This window comes from Dermacentor silvarum, chromosome 8, assembly GCF_013339745.2.
Source record: "Dermacentor silvarum isolate Dsil-2018 chromosome 8, BIME_Dsil_1.4, whole genome shotgun sequence".
In the NCBI taxonomy this organism is placed as follows: Eukaryota; Metazoa; Arthropoda; class Arachnida; order Ixodida; family Ixodidae; genus Dermacentor; species Dermacentor silvarum.
In genome coordinates, this window is record NC_051161.1 from 176,044,537 (window position 1) to 176,064,720 (window position 20,184).

The 20,184-nt window shown below is 46.5% G+C and overlaps 1 protein-coding gene across 2 annotated transcripts in view; it reads right to left on the reverse strand.

The window, feature by feature from the left end:
• LOC119461866 (dynactin subunit 4) overlaps positions 1-20,184 on the reverse strand; it is a 245,552-nt gene that overhangs the window by 186,612 nt on the left and 38,756 nt on the right. For both annotated transcript variants that reach the window (XM_049672777.1, XM_037723239.2), the window contains exons 3-4: positions 1,883-2,105; positions 1,174-1,275 (exon numbers count right to left, since the gene is read on the reverse strand). In XM_049672777.1, the coding sequence (XP_049528734.1) occupies positions 1,174-1,275; positions 1,883-2,105 (325 nt within the window). The remainder of the gene's footprint in view (positions 1-1,173; positions 1,276-1,882; positions 2,106-20,184) is intronic.

The window sequence follows — 20,184 nt, forward strand, 5'->3', positions numbered from 1 at the left end:
ATGAAAGACTGCGCAGCCGCGTGACGTAGCCAGTTGCCTGGCGACTATGGATCCCGCCCAAATCCCGCTACGCCAGCTTGTCCGTGCCGGTCGGAGCTGGCTCGGCCATCACTGTTGTTTACGCGTCCATATGATCCGCAGCGGCGCAGCAACGCGTGCGGAACGGCTGATATTTTTCGTATTGTGAGCAATGTATTTCGGCCGAGGAATGTTAAGAATTCGTATCACACTGAAATTCACACCAGCCGGGATCGTATCACCAGAGTTTTACTGTACTGCATTTCTAGCTTTTTGAGAAAAAATTTGCATGGGAACCACTACAAAGAAACCTTTCTTGTCTGAAGTAACCACTCTTAGCTGGCATTTCACAAGACAGTTCGTCACACATGTAATGTTCTCCGACTTGCGTTTCTCAGATACTGTCCCGGCAATGTCAACACACATGTTGAATGGAAGTCGTCTGTAACACATCGTGAAATGGATCTGGACCTGTGTGGTCTGGTTCTTTCTGGCAATTTCTTTTTTGTTCTTTGCTTCCTTTTCACATTTATGCCTTGTATGCCTTCATATTTGTATCTGACTACGTGTTCCTTTAGATTCTATGTGTGCTGCAATCGTTTATATACAATCTTTTTCAATAAAATCGTCAGTTGCGAGCCAGTGCTTGTACTGTGTATCTCATCTACGCATTCGTTCTTTTGCGCTGCAACAACATTCGGCTTCAAAGCCACTCTTGGCCACCTTAGTGATTCACAGCAAGTGTTTCAATGAACATCAGCATAGCTAGTATAGGGTCACGTGGCAGTTACAGTCAAGAAAACAGTAGCAAAACTATGAATGGCGAAAATAACTCTTTATTGGGCAAACCTGTGCCCCAAAAAAAAACAGGCTACACTCGAAACACAACGATGGCAGCGAAAACAGTCGGTGATCGTCGAGATCTGATCAGCGGGTGAAGCGCGTCAGCTTTAATACACGAGTCATCAAAGGCTCCAGAGTGATGTGTGTCTTCCAGAAAGTACTACACAATTCACGTCGTGCATAAAATGGATTACACAAGCTTTGGTGACAACACATGGATAGCACCATCGATCACATTCGAGTAAGTTTCAATCATGCGCTGAGCAATAACTTTACGTTGTTAGTGGGCGAAAAGGAGAAAGAAGTACTGACCGAGAACTGGAGGTAGCCTGCACGCTGGCTGGCCTTTTTGCGGTCCCGCTCCATCTTGTCCCGCTGAGCCACCAGCCGGTAATGCTCAAACAGAGTGCCCACCTGCAGCCGCGGCTCATGTTTCATGCTCCCATAATACACTCTTTCATACTGAGTAGAGGACACATGAAACACAGTCCTGCATGTGTCTCATCCATCTGCTGTTCACAATTCAGCAGGGATCACCAACATTCATATATTTCAAGTTTCCCTCTCTGAACCATGCCACATTCGAATGCCATTACTTTGGTACTTTCATAAAGGAGCACTAAGATGGCGTTAACTGAAGGCCCTGAAATATGAAGCCCTGAAAAATATACTTGTAAGCCACAGAGTGCCCTAAACAAAGGTGACATCAGGACAAAGAGAGTGGTTGCATGGGAACAGAACAATCGTATTGCTCGAGCTCGCTCCGTTGTCTGCTATGCAGCTAGATCAGGCCACAAAATGACAAGAAGCATAGCAGAGCAAATTCATTGACAACTCGAAGCCCAGGGACAGTCATAGGGCAAATAGGTTCTGCAGAGAAACCCTTTGTAGCTGCAATCTTCTTCCTTTCACCATACTTCCTCCACCTAGTGGGCTTCCACAGAACTGACTTGCCATATCCCGTGTGACTGCTTGGCCTAGCCAAGTGTCGCTGATATGCACAATGGCTGAAGCCACTCACCTGTTTGCTCCATGGGTTCTCGTACTCCTGCCAGCCGCCCGTGGCTAGTGGCTGGTCAGGCAGGCCGACATCCTTGGTGGCCCATCGGCAAAGGCCACAGGCCATGTAGTAGACCTTCTTGGCCACTGCCTTGCCAGGTTCCTCGGGTGTCTGCACCTGGATGGTGGTGGCACGCACCGACAGCGTGTGCCCACAGCTTGGGCACTCAAAGCACGTCGAGCACCTGCAGAGGCATCAACCTAGCCTGAGGGCATTAAGCAGCTTGCTCTCCCACCGTGTATTTCAATGGCTGGGCTGCCTGTTTCAGAGGGCACTGCTCCTCTTGTGTTTGGCATATACAGCAGAACCTCGATCCCATTTCGTACCATTTTCCGACATCAATGTTCCCATTCAAGAACAAAATAAAATGACCCAGTTGAGTTGCACTTATTTTGTACTGGTTCATATGTTCCCGAAAAACATCATATTTTGGCACCAACATTCGATACATCAGCAAACTGCGATCGTATGATACGTTTTCTGGCCACTAGATGCCATGTAAACAAGAAAAAGCGAAAAGAGCACGATCAAGAGCAGTAGCCGCCTGCCGCGGCAGCTTCACCGCAATACTCGCCCGCCTAGTCTCACGTGAAAACGTCGGCACGCACTCAGTTTCTTTATCCTTTTGGTATTTGGTGTTTGGTTTGGTTTTGGTGTTTGGTGTACCTGTTGTTTTCTCGGCGCCACACAAGTTGGCTGCACTGTGTCCGCGCATTAGCCACGTTGACAAAAAGTCAGGATGCCAGAAAAACCACACCAGACCTTACGTGAAATGAGCGACTGGCGTTATATACGAGATACCGCTAAAATGTGGGAAGTCCTACGTGGGCCAAACGGGGGAGATGTGTCAATGACCGGGCACGGGAGCATGAATTGTCAATCATGAACAAGTAATGCGCACTTACCTGCGCATTGCACAGTTTGCTTGGCCGGCACATGTGAGCCACTACTGCGTGACATTAAGATAATTGGCAAGAGTGGTGATACGTTAGCAAGAGAACTTTTGGAGTCCTATCACATAAAAGAGAGAAGCACGAGTTGTATTAGTGATACAGTGATCTGTTTGACAACGAGATGCAGCTGTTAAAAACGTCACTGTAATCGCCTTGCACGACACTGACACATGCATGCGCATTTGTTGAATCCCTCTTGCTCTGCTGTAAGAATAAAACAGGTGAAGTTCAGCGCCCGACCTATCGTTTCCTACTTTTCTTTCCAAGTCTTTCTTTTCCTGTTAGCGCAACCATGCTTTCCTCAGATTTCAACCAACTCGCCCAGCAACAAGTTCTACTCAGTTTCTTATTCCTGTACCGGCAAATCTCCACCTGGATCGGTGTACGCCGCATCCACAGCTATTGCTGCCAACCATATTGCGATAAGCATCTTCCCCTATTTCACAGCGTGTGGTGCTGTTCGAAGCGTACTACACACTTTAAATAGGTGAAACGCGACACTATTCCCTGCTCGACTACCATCATATTGCCATGTCTAGTGCAGCAAAGACGACGACGTAACAATACATATCAGCACTTGTGAGAATATACATAGAGAGCAAGAGAAAGAAGAAGCAAGGACTAGCACACAGTATTAAAAGCTGTTCGTTCTTTACTGCCCCTGCTGAAAAGCGCTTTTTGTTTGTCCCTCGAGTTTCCGACGTCACGACACTAGTGGAGGTGCTGGGTACCAGATGCTCAGGACTCCTACTAGGACCCGTACACGCAGTCCCAAGAATCAACCTCTCGGCATTATTCCAGTGCACCAATTCAGTAGCCGCCTGTTAAGCCTAAGCCTTGAATTCAAAGCATGCACCGACTTTTCTGCATCCTCGTGGTTCCGGACATCTTTCGTGGCAATGCATTTGAAGACGTTGAGGACTGGCTTGATCAGTACGAGAGGGTTGCTAAAGTCAACGACTGGAGCACAAAACATAAACTTATGCACGCTTATTTCGCACTAGCATACAGAGCGCGCACATGGTTCCAGAACTGGGAAGCATGCTTCCAAACGTGGAACAACTTTCGACGCCAGCTCCTGGATACATTCTCCTGTTCCGACTGGCGGGTTTACATGCAACAGCTTATCGAAGCGTGCTTGCAGAATCCCAACGAATGCTATGTATGCTGAGGATATGACCCGTTTATTTTGCCAAACTAACCCTGATATGCCCAAGACTAAGAAAGTGCGCCATCTCATGCGCGAATTTAAAGAGCAATTATTTGCAGGCCTGGTACGAAACCCACCAGCCACGGTAGACGAATTCATCAAGGACGCCACTATATTCGAGCAGGCACTTCAACAATGACGCTGCCACATTGACCGCCTGTCCAATACCACACTGATGAGCGCCACCTTCACTTCACTTTATTACCTTAAAAACCCCATTGGAGGGGTATTACATCAGGGCTGGTTAATAAATTAACATTAGAAACAGGCATTCATTTCGAAATATGGGTGACAACAGCTTCGGCAAAGGCAGATGGGCTTGTGATGGCTGTGATGGCGTGTGGAAGGTCGTTCTAGTCCCTTGATACTCGAATAAAAAATAATGCTTGAAAAGTGGTGGTTTGAGCACTTGAAGCAGATGACCGGTGCGATATGTATGAAGGTGGCGTGATGTACCAGTGGGTGATTTAGGGAGCTGAAAAAAAATGAACGGAAGAGGGGGGCAACCTGCCGACGGAAAGAGAGCGTTTCCAAGCCAGATTCCGCTTTCATCGATGAAATGCTGATATCATACAAATCTGAAGAACCTAGTAGCACTATTTTGTACAGCCTCGAGTGCATTTATGATATAAATCTGATGCGGGTTCCACATGGAAGATGCATATACAAATTTCCATCTTACAAATGATTTATAGGCCAACGCTTTTACTTGTGGTGGAGTATGACGTAGATGTCTCTTAAGAAATCCCAGTTATCTATTAGCAGCTGAGATGATGTTAGTAGTGTGCAAGCGCCCAGAAAGATCACAAGATAGAGTGACACCGAGGTGTTTGATTGATTGGACTGATTAGAACATTAGCAATGAAATAGGAAAATGTGAGGAGGTTACGGCAGCGAGTGAAAGACACAAGTTTACATTTGTTAGCATTAAGGTTCATTAGCCAGCAATTACACCATTCTTGTACACATTATTGAGATCATTCTGGATGAATGTGTGGTCAAATGTGTTGGTAACTTTGCGGTAGATTACACAATCATCTGCACACATACGAATGTTACATGATAGATGAGTTGGTAGATCGTTAATATAAATTTAAAAAAGAAGCAGTCCTAAGACCTGTGGGACCAGGCGCCTGATGTTACGGGGAGAGTCTGCTAGAATAATGGTTATTAACAAAAACAAGAAGAGTGGTTAGTCACGAATGTTTCTATACACTTTACTACGTCGGGGTGTAAATTTAACTGAGCCAATTTTAACAGCAAACGTTTATGAGGAACCGTGTAAATGCTTTTACAAAATCCAGGAATATGGCATCAGTCTGAAGGTTACTGTCAACTTTAACATGCAGGTCATGAAAGGAAAATGGCCAACTACGTTTTGCAAGAATAGCCTTTTCAAAAACCGTGTTGACAGGCTGAAAAAAGCAGATTGAGTCTGCTATATAGATATATAGATAGGTACGCAGCAAATATGTGTTTAATATTTTAAGTTTGGAATTATTATCATGTACACCTGCTGACGATGAAAGCTTGATGTTATCAATGATAACATCAAGGGGCCACGGCACCGCCACTGTGATCCTACGCTCATCGCTGATGTTTGTACAGGTCCTGTTGCTGATTGTCCTGGGTCGGCCATGGTCCGTTTCTTCGATGCGGCCGGTCCCGACGACACCCATGCGTGAATGGCACAATGATACAAACTCCCCCTGGCTTGGCGCATTTTCGTCAACGAACTGCGGCCTATCAATGCTGTTTTTGGCCAGTTCGCCTCTCCTTGATGCTCCGCCACTTCTGGGCGCCGTAGTTTTTTCCGTCTGCCAACGTGGGACCGAGTCAGGTGGCGCAGTACAAAAGTGCGCGCATTCCGACGCCACCCTGGGCCACGGCACCGCCACTGTGATCCTACGCTCACCGTACAGGTTAGCTACTATGATGCTTATTCCTATCGTGACGATGATGTCTGTCTTTTAGCAGTGTCGTGGCCACCTCATGTTTTGAAAAGTGTTCGCGCTTCTGTATTGTATCTGATGTGCCTGCTTGTTCTGGGAGGCGATGTCGAGCTTAACCCTGGACCCATGACCAAGTCTCAAGAGGAAAAGCTAGACCTTGTGGCTGGCTCTATCTTGCGTGTTGAAGCTAGCAATTCAGTACTTCAAGAATCTGTTAACAAGGTGCTTTGAATTCACTTAGGGTTAAAGAATGATTTAGAAAAACTGACAAAGCATGTCCTTGATCTAGAACAGAAATTTGTTGCAGCCCCATGTGCTCAGTTCATCGCGTGCAGTGACAACGGTCTCGTGGGTGTACAAGAAAAAATTGACGACCTGGAAAATCGCTCTAGGCGGCCTAACGTTCTCTTTTATGGCATAACAGATTCGGCGAAGTCTGAAACTTGGAAGAGTCAGAACGACTCGTAAATAATTTCTGTACCGAAAAACTTGGGCTTACCGTGACGTCAATATCGAGAGCGCATCGTGTGGGCCGCTTTTCGTCCGAGAAGATGCGGCCTATCATAGCCAAATTCTTCAATGAGAAGGAAGTCGAACTGGTTCTGAGCCGCGGCTTTAAGTTGAAAAACACCAGCCTGAGCATCTCGCGAGATTACTCGGAAACAGTTTGCGAAAAGCGACGAAAGGTTCTCCAGTTCTCGCGAACAATGAAGAAAGACGGGGATCGAGTACGTCTTGTTTTCAACAAACTGCATTTGAACAATGACGTTTACGAGTGGAACACCAATAAAGGCCAGGCTGTTCTTGTTTCCCGGCGCAGGGATGAATGATGTTCCTCCTTCGTTCCCTTAGGCTCAGGTTCATCTACCAGCTTGCCCGTAAAATTGCATTGTCGCACCGATAAAAAATTTCCCTTTTTATACACCAACGCTAGAAGTGTTGTCGCTAATGGTATTGCACTCTCATCGATTCATTCCAGGCTTCTTTAGTCTTACTGGCTTAACGACACCATTCACGATAACAGCATCTTTACGAGTGAATCCACCTTCAAGTTTCTTCGAAGTGATAGACAACAGCGAGAGGGGGCGGTGTGCTCATCGCGATAAAGAATTCATTGCCGCGCCCATCATTATCGATTCTTTTCTTGAATGTACTTAGATTTCCTTGAAGGGTACTGCATTTAGTGTGATCATTGGCGTTTTTTACCGTCTACACGACATGTCTGGTGCGTTTTCCGATGAGTATCATCGGGTGCTGAGCGAGGTGTTCGCGCTTTTTCCGAGGTCGGTAATTATCATATTTGGAGATTTCAATTTTCCAAATATCCATTGGTCGTCACTCTCCGTATCGGCCACGGATGCGGCCGCACATTCTTTTCTGAGCACTTGTCTTGACTTTTCATTAACCCAACTTATTAGTCAGCCAACACAATCCACTGAAACTTCTGCCAATATACTAGACCTAGTTTTAACTAACAATCCTGATATATTTTCATACATAACTCATGAAGAAGGCATCGCAGACCATGATGTTATAACTGGATGCATTAACTTTTGCGTGGGCAAAAGAACCATTACCAAAAAGAAAATAAGATGTTACGGTAAAGCCAATTTCGACGCAATTAGCAATGAATTAACATTTTCAGATCAATTTCTGCATGATTTTCATTCACGCTCCATTTAACAGAACTGGGCCCTCTTTAAAGCCAACCTCAGTTGTCTCATCGACACGTTCATTCCTATGTTATCCATTTCTTGCAAAAACAGTTCTCCTTGGTTTACCAACAAGCTTCGGCGGCTTAATAACAAAAGGAAGATACTGTACAGGCAGGCAAAACTGACTGGTCTCGCTAGTGCCCATGATAAACACAAAGCGTGTGAAAAGGCTTATAAGGCATTGCTAAAATCTACTCATAATATCTTTTTTTCTCATGATTTACCATCCATGCTAAAAACATAATACTCGTCACTTTTGGCGTGTTGTGAATCCTGTAACTCGCGCTGACATCAGTCTTACTGATTCTCATGGAGTTCCTATCCCCGATTCAGATTGTGCTCAACTTCTTAATGATACGTTTGTAACAATTTTATCTCATGAAAACGTTAACTCATTGCCAACTTTAAAGGGATTAGTGGGAATCACAATGCACGAGGCAGTCATCAGTGAGTCTGGTGTTTTAGCTCTACTAAGCAATCTTAAAACGTCATCTAGCGCCGACCATCTAGGCTTCAATAATAAATTTTTAAAGAATACATCGCATATTATTTGTTCTATGTTAACCGCTCTATTTTCCCAGTCACTATCAACTGGCTGTATTCCTTATGACTGGCGCATTGCTAAACTAATACCCATTTCCAGATCAGGTGATCGTGCTTGTCCGCTCAATTATCGTCCCATCTCCTTAACCAGCACTATTTGTAAATTACTTGAACATATAATACACACTCAAGTCATCAACTTCCTTGAAGACCATAACATTATTTTCAAGTATCAGCACAGTTTTCGCCAGGGCTACTCATGCGATACCCAACTAGCCGGACTTAATACAGTAGAACCCCGCTGTTACGTTCCCGGGTGCTGCGTTTTCCCGGCTGTTACGTCGTTTTCGGCCGGTCCCGGCACAGCTCCCATAGAACCCAATGCATTGGTAACCCCGCTGTTACGTCGCAACTGTGGGACCGTTCCCGCATCATACGTTGCGAACTGCGACACCGCGCCGGCCCGAGCGGCCATTTTGACTTTTCATGTCGCTTGGCTTGGTTGCTTGACGATGGCATTGGCCGCCCAAAGTGCTGGGGGCGACATTTATTACGTATTTTCGGTTTCCGCCAGCAAAAGTATGGCCTTTGATATCCGCTTTTGCTATCTAAAGATGATGTCTATGACGCGTTGCGGCCCTAAAATTGGTTTTGGCTCATAGATGTTCCGTATAAAGTCCAAGTGCGATAACGCCGTCGCCGCGCGCCGTATGCTTTCTTTCGCGCGCGAGACGCAGTCGTCGGCTCCCCTCGCACGCTTTCACTCGCACATACAGCATACATCGCCGCACGCCGTATGCTGTATGTGCGAGTAAGCGAGGGAAGCCGCGCGGTCGTATGCTGAATGTGCGAGTGAAAGCGTGAGAGGGGAGCCGACGACCGCGTCTCGCGCGCGAAAGAAAAGCAGGGAAGAAGCGCGCCTCCTTCCGTTGCGCTCGAGGCACCAGCGAGGGAGCGAGGGGGGGGTAGCGGGCAACGTTGTGCTCCGGCATCATACTGCGCGGCGGCGCGCGCGCGGTCCCGCGGGCCGTATCTTGAAAGCGATCTGCGTGGGGGTAGATTCTACGCAGTGTAGGTGCGTCGGCGGCTCGTGGCTTTGTGCGTGCTGCGTGTTCTCGGCGCTCAGTTTGGGTTGAAGCGATAGACAACAGCACGAAGGTCACTTCGCTCGCTTCTGCAGCGGCGCTTAACTGCGCGTGTCCGCGCTCATCGAGTGTGATGTGTTCATGTTTGCCTGTGGGCGCTGACACTATGTTTGTTAATTAGTTAATAACCGAATGTTTACAAGTTTATACAGACGATAAAACTACTATTCTTACTTTGTATAGCTCACCGCAATCGATACTCCGGCTGTCGGGCGAAACTACTTTTTGTCGCACGTAAGAATCAAAATAATATTGTGTGCAGTTCAACACTACTCCCATTTCTCAATTTTTCCTGTTTCCTGGCTCTTGCGTTTCCCGGCTCTTACGTTTTTTTTTTTTTTTTTTTTTTTTTTTTTTTTTTTACGGTCCCGTGAAAAACGTAACAGCGGGGTTCTACTGTAACGACATACACGCACTGATAGACGCTAGGTTTCAAGTTGACGCAATATTTTTTATATTTTTCCAAGGCATTTGATCGTGTTCCACACCATAGGTTGTTACTTAACTTTCACAGCTTAACATTCACCCTCCTATAATTGCATGGATCACCGATTTCCTCTCATCTAGAATTCAGTTTACATCAGTTAACAAATTCTAACTCATCTTATGCTGATGTTACATCTGGAGTTCCACAAGGCAGCGTACTTGGACCTTTACTCTTTCTAATCTATATTAATGATTTACCCAGTTGTGTGTTATCCAAAATCAGACTATTTGCAGATGATTGTGTACTTTATCGATGTGTAACAAGTAACACTGATAATCACTGACTGAAAACTGACCTGGACGCAATAAGTGCATGGTGGTCTAATTGGTTAATGCCATTAAATATTTCCAAAACTAAACTCTTGTCTTTCACCAATAGGCCACGAATGCCAACCACCTACTCCCTTGATAACAACGCTGTGGAACTAGCCACAACTTGCAAGTACCTTGGCATCAATCTTCAGTCAAACTTATCATGGAATAATCATATTAATCTTATCCTTGCCTCTTCAAACCGTACTCTCGGTCTTATTAAACATAACTTAAAAGAAGCCCCAAGGCATGTTAAAAAACTAGCGTACACAACATTAATCCATCCTAAACTAGAATACGAGTCTGCCATTTGGGATCCCGAACAAACTTATATCATCAGTAACATCGAAGCCTTGCAAAACCGTGCTGCGCTATTCATTTTTTCTGATTATTCACGTCACACCAGCGTCACCTCGTTAAAGAATAAAGCTGAGTTGGGCACCTTAGCACTTCGCCGTGAAATTTCTCGTCTATCACTGTTCCATAAGCTTTATCACCATCCATCACTTCATGATGATTTCTTTCCACGTCGTGACCATCCATGCAAAGTAGTCAAACGCATTAACTGCCAGTCATCCCATTATGCATATTCGTTCTTACCATGCACAATAACTGAGTGGAACGCCTTACCATCAGACACTGCCACGGAACCTGACTTGACTAAGTTTCAAGATTTAATTCGCTCACGACTTGTCAACTAATCTTACTATCTTGGGACTTTTACAGTGTTTTTGATGTTTGTTGCTGTTTTGCTTTTCATTGCAGTTGCCTTATGTTCTCCTAATATGTACTAATGTTTTCTCTGAAATATTTGTGACTTATTTTGTATATTACCCATGTTTCACTCTATTATTACTTTTGTTATATTGTCTTGTTTTTAATATGATGTATAATCTATGACCAGTGCCTGTGCGCCTGTGACCCCCCCCCCCCATGTAATACCCTCATAATGAGGGCCTCTGGGGGTATTTTGAATAAATAAATAAATAAATGATCGAGGTGATTCCGTCTGCCGAGAATATAATTGGTGACGTACGCGCAGTTATGTAAGTAGATGTGGGAAGATCTGGAGTTGGTATCGTTAGTAAATACAGAGAAAAAGGCTGCATTAAAAATGTCAGCACACTCGCTGTCACTTACCACTTTGTCAGTGATCATGTGCGCCTCCTGAGGGTTTATTTGCCAAAGTTTACGAGGGCTGCTTGTAAGCATTTTAGGTAGTTCATTGTGGAAAAAGGAGAATTTAGCATTACGTATAGCCCTCAGATAATCGTCTTGGGCCACAAAATATTTCCCCAAGCAGAGGGGTGTCCGTTTAGTTTGGCTGAGCGGAAGAGGCGTTTCTTTTTGTTTTCAAGTCGCTTAAGCGTTTTAGTGAACCATGGCTTGATTCTGTGCCACCACTCAGAATGCCACCACTAGCGAAAGCTCTCTGCGAGAGCCGATTTGCAGAATACTGCGTGAGGAACTACAAACCCTGGTTGCTCCTTCTATACCGAGCCAGCAGTTGCTTCTATTGCCGAAGTCATCTACCAGGAGCTGTGGCAAGCCTTTTCATCGCCCGCGGCGTGCCCCAAATCACACCTGTTGAGCTATGCCGATGTCGTTCATCGTCCTCCTCCTCCACCGCCGACCACGCCGTTCCATCTGCGACCTGTTACCACTCCATCATCGCAGCGGGCGCCTGGCAGCTGACCACCAGCTCGCCGAACTAACTTGTAGCGCACTGCCAACCGTCAGCCACAATACCACCGTGCCCTGGACGAGGATCACTTGCCGACCACCCAAGGCCGCTTCGCCACGTCGTCGCTGGCAGTCTCCGTCACCTCAACATTCTGCTTCCCTGAGCCGCCCAAGTTTTGCTGACGTCGACAGGGGCCATTCACCAAGTCTTCACCGGGGAAACTAACCACCGCAACCTCCGGTAGGAAAGTTTCCAACTGTCGAGACGCCGAAAAGACCTCCCCCCCCCCCCCCCCCCCGACCGCCACAACAAGACATGATGACGACGAGTAATGCCAACCTAAGCCTTTTTATTGACGGACATCCCGTAATAGCCCTTGTGGACACCGGTGCTGATTTCTTGATTATGCGTCAAGAGCTGGTTGACCGCCTTACAAAGGTGAAAACACCATGGACAGGGCCATACATAAGAAGTGCCGGGGGTCAGCTAATGACGCCAACGGGTAAATGTATCGCCAGGGTCCGCATTGGTGATTCCAGCTTTGTTGCCACGTTCGTTATCCTCCCCGAGTGCTGCAAGGAACTCACCTTGGGGATGGATTTTCTGCGGGATTATGGCACTGTTATAAACATCCCAGAGCATTTGGTCACGTTTTCCACGAGCCCAGATGTAGAATGCAACTATGATGGATAGCACAGGCATACAACTAGCCGAGGACGTGACGATGCCACCAAGAACCTTCTGCTTTGTGTCCATCTCTAGCGAGAGGCCTTACCATGGTGATGTGATAGCGAAACAAGTCAGAGTGTTATTGCTCACACAAGGCGTTTCGATTGCACGGGGCATTCTGGCTTTAAATCGTGGGCATGCAGCAGTGCTCCTCACGACCTTTAGCAACGAACGCCGCCACGTCCCGAAAGGCACTGCAGTTGCGTTCTGTGATGACATAGTACAAGGACTGCTTCACTGTGCATGACCAAGGAATGAATGACAAGACCATTCCGGCTCCGGCAACATTGTCTGTCGACATTAGCTCGACCCTATTGCCCGATGAGAGGCAGCGCCTACTGGAACTAATACAGCAGTTTGAGGATTGCTTTTTGTCCACGTCCAAGGTCAAGCTAACACCGCTGACCAAGCATCGGATAATTACGGACGATGCCACGAGACCAATTCGACAGAACCCCTACCATGTGGCCCCGAAAGAATGCGAAGAAATACAAAAGCACATGACGAAAATGCTCGAGGATGATGTGATACAGCCTTCGAAGAGTCCTTGGGCATCCCCTGTGCCTGTGGTATTAGTCAAGAAAAAAGACGGCAGCTTACGCTTCTGTATTGACTACCGCCAGATAAATCAGGTAACTAAGAAAGATATCTATCCGTTACTACACATCGACGATTCACTAGACAGGTTGCGCCACGCACATTATTTTTCCTCCATGGACCTATGCAGCGGGTATTGGCAGATAGAAGTCGATGAGAGAGATTGGGGGAAAACTGCCTTCGTGATGCCCGACGGTCTTAACGAATTTAAGGTGCTCCCTTTTAGTTTGTGTACAGCGCCAGTCACTTTTCAGCGTCTAATGGACAGCGTACTTTCAGGTCTTAAGAGGCAAACGTGCTTAGTATACCTCGATGATGTGATCGTTTTTTTCGGCTACATTTGAAGAGCATCCAACCCAGCTACTGGCTGTTCTCCAAGCCGTACGGTCGGCTGGCCTCATGTTAAAGCCAGAAAAATGTAATTTTGGCTTGAACGAACTCCAATTCCCAGGCCACGTTGTCAGTAGCGAAGTTGTCTGCCCTGACTCAGACAAAATATACACTGTTACAAAGATCCCCACACCATCTGCCAGGAAGGCAGTGAGATGCTTCTTGGGCCTGTGCACCTATTATCGACGGTTTACTACGGACCTATCACGTATTGCCTCACCGTTGACGCGACTAACACGAAAGGATGTTCCCTCTGTTTGGGGCGAACGCGAGCAAATGGCATTTAACGAACTACGTCAGCATCTGCAAATTTCCCCAGTTCTGGCACACTTTCACCACGATGCCCCGACAGTACTTCATGCCGATGCGAGCAATGGAAGTGCTGGTTCAGTTGCAAGACGGCTCCAAAAAAGTGATAGCCTACGCCAGCAGAACTTTTTCGCGCTCAGAAGAAAACTATTCCACTACGGAGAAAGAATGCCTCGCCGTAGTGTGGGCTGTTCACTCTTATTTGTACAGTCGCTCATTCACCATCGTCAGTGACCACCACTCTCTCTGTTGGCTGACTAATTTAAAAGACCCCTGCGGTCGATTGACGCGCTGAAGCCTCAGGCTTTAGGAGTTCGACATGACCGTCATATACAGGTCAGGGAAAAAGCATACCGATGCCGACTGCCTCTCTCGGTGTAATCAGTTCAGTTTTCTGTCACTGCATTTTTGGGAGTCGTCGATACATTTACCATTTCCCACAACCCAGAACTGCTTCCACTTATTGATTTCTTGGAAGGCCGAGGTAAAGACGTGCCTCGCCTGTTTGAACGAAGTCCAGCATCATTTTGTTAGAAGAACGATGTTCTCTATAAGAACTTTTCTCTGACGGGCAGCACCTACTTACTGGTTTTGCCTGCTTCGCTTCACAATGAAATTCTCACAGCATGTCATGATGAGGCCACCTCTGGTCATCTGAGCTACACTTGAACATTGTCCTGACTGTGCAGCAAGTATTATTGGCCAAACCTCCTAGCCGATGTTAAACATCATGTACGCACTTATGCTGACTGCCAAAGACGCAAAGCGCCACCCGACAAGCCAGCTGGTCTCCTACATCTTGTAGAGGTACCAGGAGCGCCATTCGTCAAAATTTGCATGGATTTTCTTGGTCCGTTTCCAACTTCAACTACAGGGAACAGGTAGATTATTGTTACCACTGGCTACCTTACCCGTTATGCGGAGAAAAAAGCTACCCAGGGAGGAACAGCAGCTGAAGCAGCTCAATTTTTTGTCGAAAACGTCGTGCTTAGGCATGGTGCCCTAGCGGTCGTAATTACTGACGGAGGAACCATATTCATGGCCGAACTTTTAGAAGCAGTTCTCAAACTCAGCGGCACAGCCCACCGGAAAACGACAGCCTATCATCTCCAAACGAATGGACTAACGGAGCATTTGAACAAGACACTCACAGACATGTTTTGCATGTACATCGACGTGGACCATAAGAACTGGGACAATATTTTGCCTTATGTAACCTTCACATATAACACCACTCAACAGGAGACAACTCGTATGATAGCATTTAGCTTGGTACACGGTCGCGAAGCCACGACAACTTTGGATGCAATGCTGCCCCACAAGTGCGACGACATCCATGCAGATGCTGAAGAATTTGCTCAAAGGCTGAAGAAGCCAGACAACTTGCACGTGTATGTATCCACCCCCAGCAAGACCAGGACGCAATGCGGTACAATCGTCAGCACAAATTCGTCACCTACACAACCGAGAGTGCCGGTTTGGATACCATCTTGGCATAGGGGACTTTCTGAAAAACTACAAAGGCATTATTTTGGTCCATACACAGTTATCCGACGACTGAACGACGTGAATTCCCGATGCAAGGGTGGGACTCCTGAGCCAATTGCGCCATTTTGATGCAAACGCAAATTCCTGCGCCAAACTGCGCCTAACACAGAAAATTGACCGAAATTGCGCCACGCTGCACCAGAACGGCTTCGGCACATGTGCTCTGGCAGTGGCCGCGAACAGTGAGCTGATTCGCTCTCCGCAAAAGAGTGCAGCCGTTCACATTCTGAACACCGCGCGACGGTGCCTTCCGCACAGTTTCTCGTAATTTGTGCACTTATATAGCAACGGACTTCACGGCACTTCCGGCATGTGGCTGGCGCACGCGCGATCACTCCAGGCTGCTGTCGCTGCTGTGGGGAACGGCCAGGGAGGCTGTAAAGTGTACTCGAATATGGTTGAGTGGGCCGAGTGGTGCGGCGCTCCCTAGCTAATGCGCAAAACAATGAAAAAAAGTAAGCTTAGAGCGTTGCGAGCATACTAGATGTAAGGGTGGGCGTCTCTGTCCCCAGCGCTGGAAAACTATTGGAATCTGTTTTTATGCCCATATGGATGAGGCCTGGGCCATTTTGCCCTATCACGAAGGGCAAATGACAGATTTGGAATAAAATGTTACAGTTTTGCTTAAAAGGTGAAGCATCGATGGTGATAGCAAATTAGTAGACAGCTCACCGAAGTAAGAATAGTATTTTTATCGTCCGTATAAACTTACTTCACTTAATTTAATTAATTAAATTAACAAGCATGATGTCACGCGCACACAAGTAAACATGATCCCATCTCACTCTATGACCATGGAAACTCGCTGTCAAAACGAATTGCCCTTCGTGCTGCCTCTCGCTTCGAAGCGAACTAAACAGCGAAAGCACAGCGCACACGAAGCTATCAGCGCTACCACTCTGTCCCCATTGCAGATCCTTTTCAAGATCGCTTTACACAGCAGCTGCCAGAATAGAACGCCCCCCTCCGTTCCATTTTACGGTGCCTTGCGCATGACGGAAGACTTCCTCCCTGCTTTCCTCCCTTGCTCGCACTTCGCACGCATTCACTCACACATGCAGCATACGGCGCGCAGCGATGATGTTATCGCCCCTGGACTTTATACAGAACATCACCGCAACGATGACGGAAGAAATGCGTCTATCGCAATAAAAACACATTGACTTGAAATAGTGTTACGTTATACCAGCCCAGGGTTGACTGCAGCTCTCTGGGTCTGCGGTAACATATGGTGACACAGAAATTGTGTTACCGCATCGATTGGACCGCACAATTTGAGATCATTTTCCGCTATCATGAGCGCCAGCGCAGGTATATATAGTTCGATTGTAATGCCACCGATTTTTTCAGCTTTACAGGAAAGCATGCGCCATGCCACCGCTCGACCCACTCTTCCATATTCTAGTATGCTATAGCTATAAACTGCGCTTCTACTATGCTACTATGTATTGGTTTATTCTGTGTTTCGTCGTGGTTTCGAAGTGTGCTGCCATATTCCATTATTCCACCAAAATTCAGATTGGGCTGCTTCAAGCTGCTTTAAAATGAAATTTTATGTGCTCCAAATTCTTCCAAAATGACATTTAGTCCGCTCCAAGCTGCTCCAAAATGCAATTTTGTCTGCTCCAAACTGCTCCAAAACAATATTTTACTTGCCCCAAAATGACTTTGGGCCGTCCCACCCCTGCCGATGATGAAACTTGTTCGCGGCGCCACAAGCCCCCAACCGAAGTGATGCATGCGGTGCGCATGAAGCCGTACTTTTCCAAGTGACTCATGTTTCAGTGTCTAGTACATGCATACGCTTAAGTTGCCCATCGGCATGATGCTTCCCTTGGGAGGGAGGAAAATGCCACGTCTGTAGTGCAGCAAAGACGATGACATAACAAGACATATCGTCACTTCTGAAAAACATTGAGAGCAAAAAGAAGAAGAAGCAATGACTAGCACACGGCATTAAAAGCCATCCGTTCTTGCTGCTGCCCCTGCTGAGAAGTGCGTTTCGTTTGTCCCTCGAGTTTCCGACGTCGCGACAATATGATACGTTTTTTGGCCGGTAGATCGCAGGTAAACAAGAAAAGCATTCGAGAACAGTAGCCACCCGTCTCATGTGAAAACACCGGCACGTACTTAGTTTCTTATTCCGGTACCAGCAATATTCGCCACCTGGGTCGTTCACAGCTATCACCGCCAACGTTATTGCGATAAGCACCTATCTGTTTTACAGCACGTGGGGCGTAGTGCCATTAAAGGCGCGCTTTCAGTAGGCGACAACACGCCACAGTTCCCTACTGCAAGCAGCATGATGCCACGTTTCGCTCTGGCCGGCATCGCCCACCCTCTCAATTTTGTTTCGGTTACCTGTACAAAACAATATGCAATTGGCAACTCCGGAATCAGTTACTTGTGCTGGCAATGCTGTCCAAATAAACAAAGCTGGCTATGACATCCAGGTTCATGACGGCCCTGTCACTTGATGCTGCTTATGCTGCTTGATGCTTGGCATAGAATCGAGGTGTTTCGTCGAAGCCGAAAGGGCCCTTGCTGCCGATTACATTAATTTGATCGGTCTCAAGGATTTCAGCGACGAAACCAAGGAAATCAGTGTGCTGAGCGTGCAAACGTCCGGCCTCCCTAGCGAGCCGCATCAGTCTTTTTTAAAGACAAAGAGTCTTTCAAGCGAGCCGGAGGTTAAAAAAAGGGAAATGTTTGTGGGTAGCGGGCCTCCGAAAGGCACAAGTACTTGCTCACAGCATTGCTCCACTGCTACAAGCACGATACTTCATTGTTTTCGACCTACATAGGCAACTGTGACTTGTGTTGCAGTAGATCACATTGCATCTAACAACATGTCCTCCTGAGACCCGAACACAACTATGAGAAATAATTGCTCTTCAACGTGGTTTTTACTGTTATGTTATGAACTTGAAAAACAATTTTTTTAAATTTAAATGCCATGGTTAGATGCCAAAGCTGAAAGAAACAACTATCTACATCATCTCCTCATGTAGTAAGGTTTGTTGTGTTTCCAGAAGGTAAATACGGATATTGTGCACTGAGAGAACAAACCTAAGAGCTTTTCAGTGTATCTAGGGATAAAAAGAAATGAGAGTTCCGTTTATGAGTCGGGGTTGTTGGGATAAGGCAGGGATGCCAATGGCTCGGTATGCCTGCCCATCAACCGTGGTCTGGTACAAGCTTGAGGAAACAATAGACGACAACCACGTGTACACTTGGAAAGCATTTATTACGACTGCAACTAACACTTCGAGCAGGCCAGCTAGCTATAGTTGACATCACTGAGGGTTCCCTTGAAGGGAATAATAAACTAGGTAAAGAAGAGCTTCCGACTTGTACGGGCAGCCGTGGCAAAAATGCGGTTGACTAACCACGTGTGTGAAAACGGGAGCAGCGGCGGAGACTTCCACACTCGTCGCTTGCTGGTGACCAAAGAGGTGTCACGAAGTCAGAGGGGTCTTACGTGACACACACAGTGGCGCTGATAGTGCCTGAGATTCCCATGCGTCGTAAGCGTAAGTAAGGTTTCCTCCACTCTTCCCACCTGCTTGGCATGCGTGCACCCGACACGAAGTTCACCGCTCATGCGACCATCAGTGGCCCCGAGGATGCACCTTTCTTTTTATAGTTAGCTCATCCGTGTGATAAGGTAGTCTGCATCTGATGATTGGCGCTTGTTCGTGCTCGCAGTACGCAGTGTTCGAGGTAGGGTCCAGGCTTTGGAACACAGCAGACACCCGCCGCCGATAGGAATTCTCAAACCCCGGTGAAACGTGACAATAACAACCAATCAGACCAAGTTGATTTCTTCCGATAGGTTACCCAAGTTTAGCGAGGGTTTTCCTTTGAACAATGTTACTTGCATTATTGTCAATTCATGACTTGGAAATGAATCAATCCAGTTGTAAAGGAATTCGACTATGTGTCGGAAAGCAAACTAGCAGTGCTGTTGCCAGGCTCCAAATGCTCCAAATCTGTAACGAGCGCTGTACGCAGTTGCTTCTAAATTTCATGCGAGCTAATAAACCAACAACTCAACGCGTTGAATGAGAAAGCAGCATCTTCCACTTGCACCACTAAACTAAAGCATGCTATCAAAATGACATGTCGCCTCGTAGCATAGCATGTGCCATGATCAACTTCAGACCTTCCGAGCTACTTATCCTTCCCGCTACCGGTGCCTGCAGACAAAAACACATTTTATTATTTACAATGAATGCACTCTTTCTGACGATGCAGAAAAAGCAACATGCCTAAACAGATATTTCCAATCAGTCTTTCTTTCTCAATATGCATGCAGCCCACAATCATCAAATAGCAACGTTCCTCTTATGCAACCAATCGAACTTAGTGCATTGAATCTTTACTAAAGAACCTTGATGAAAGTAAGGCTACTGGTCCTGATGGTATCTCTCCAACAATTTTAAAACAGTGTGCTCACGCCGTCTCGCTTTACCTTTATTTAATTTTTCACAAGTCGTTAACTACTGGTCAGATGCCACAGGACTGGAAAATAGCAAATGTAGTCCCAATTCACAAAGGAGGCTCTAAAAAAGAAGTTACTAATTATAGACCTATCTCACTTACTTCCATTTCATGCAAGATCATGGAACACATAACATACAAGGCTATCATGAAACATCTAATGGACAACGCATTGCTTACTGACAGA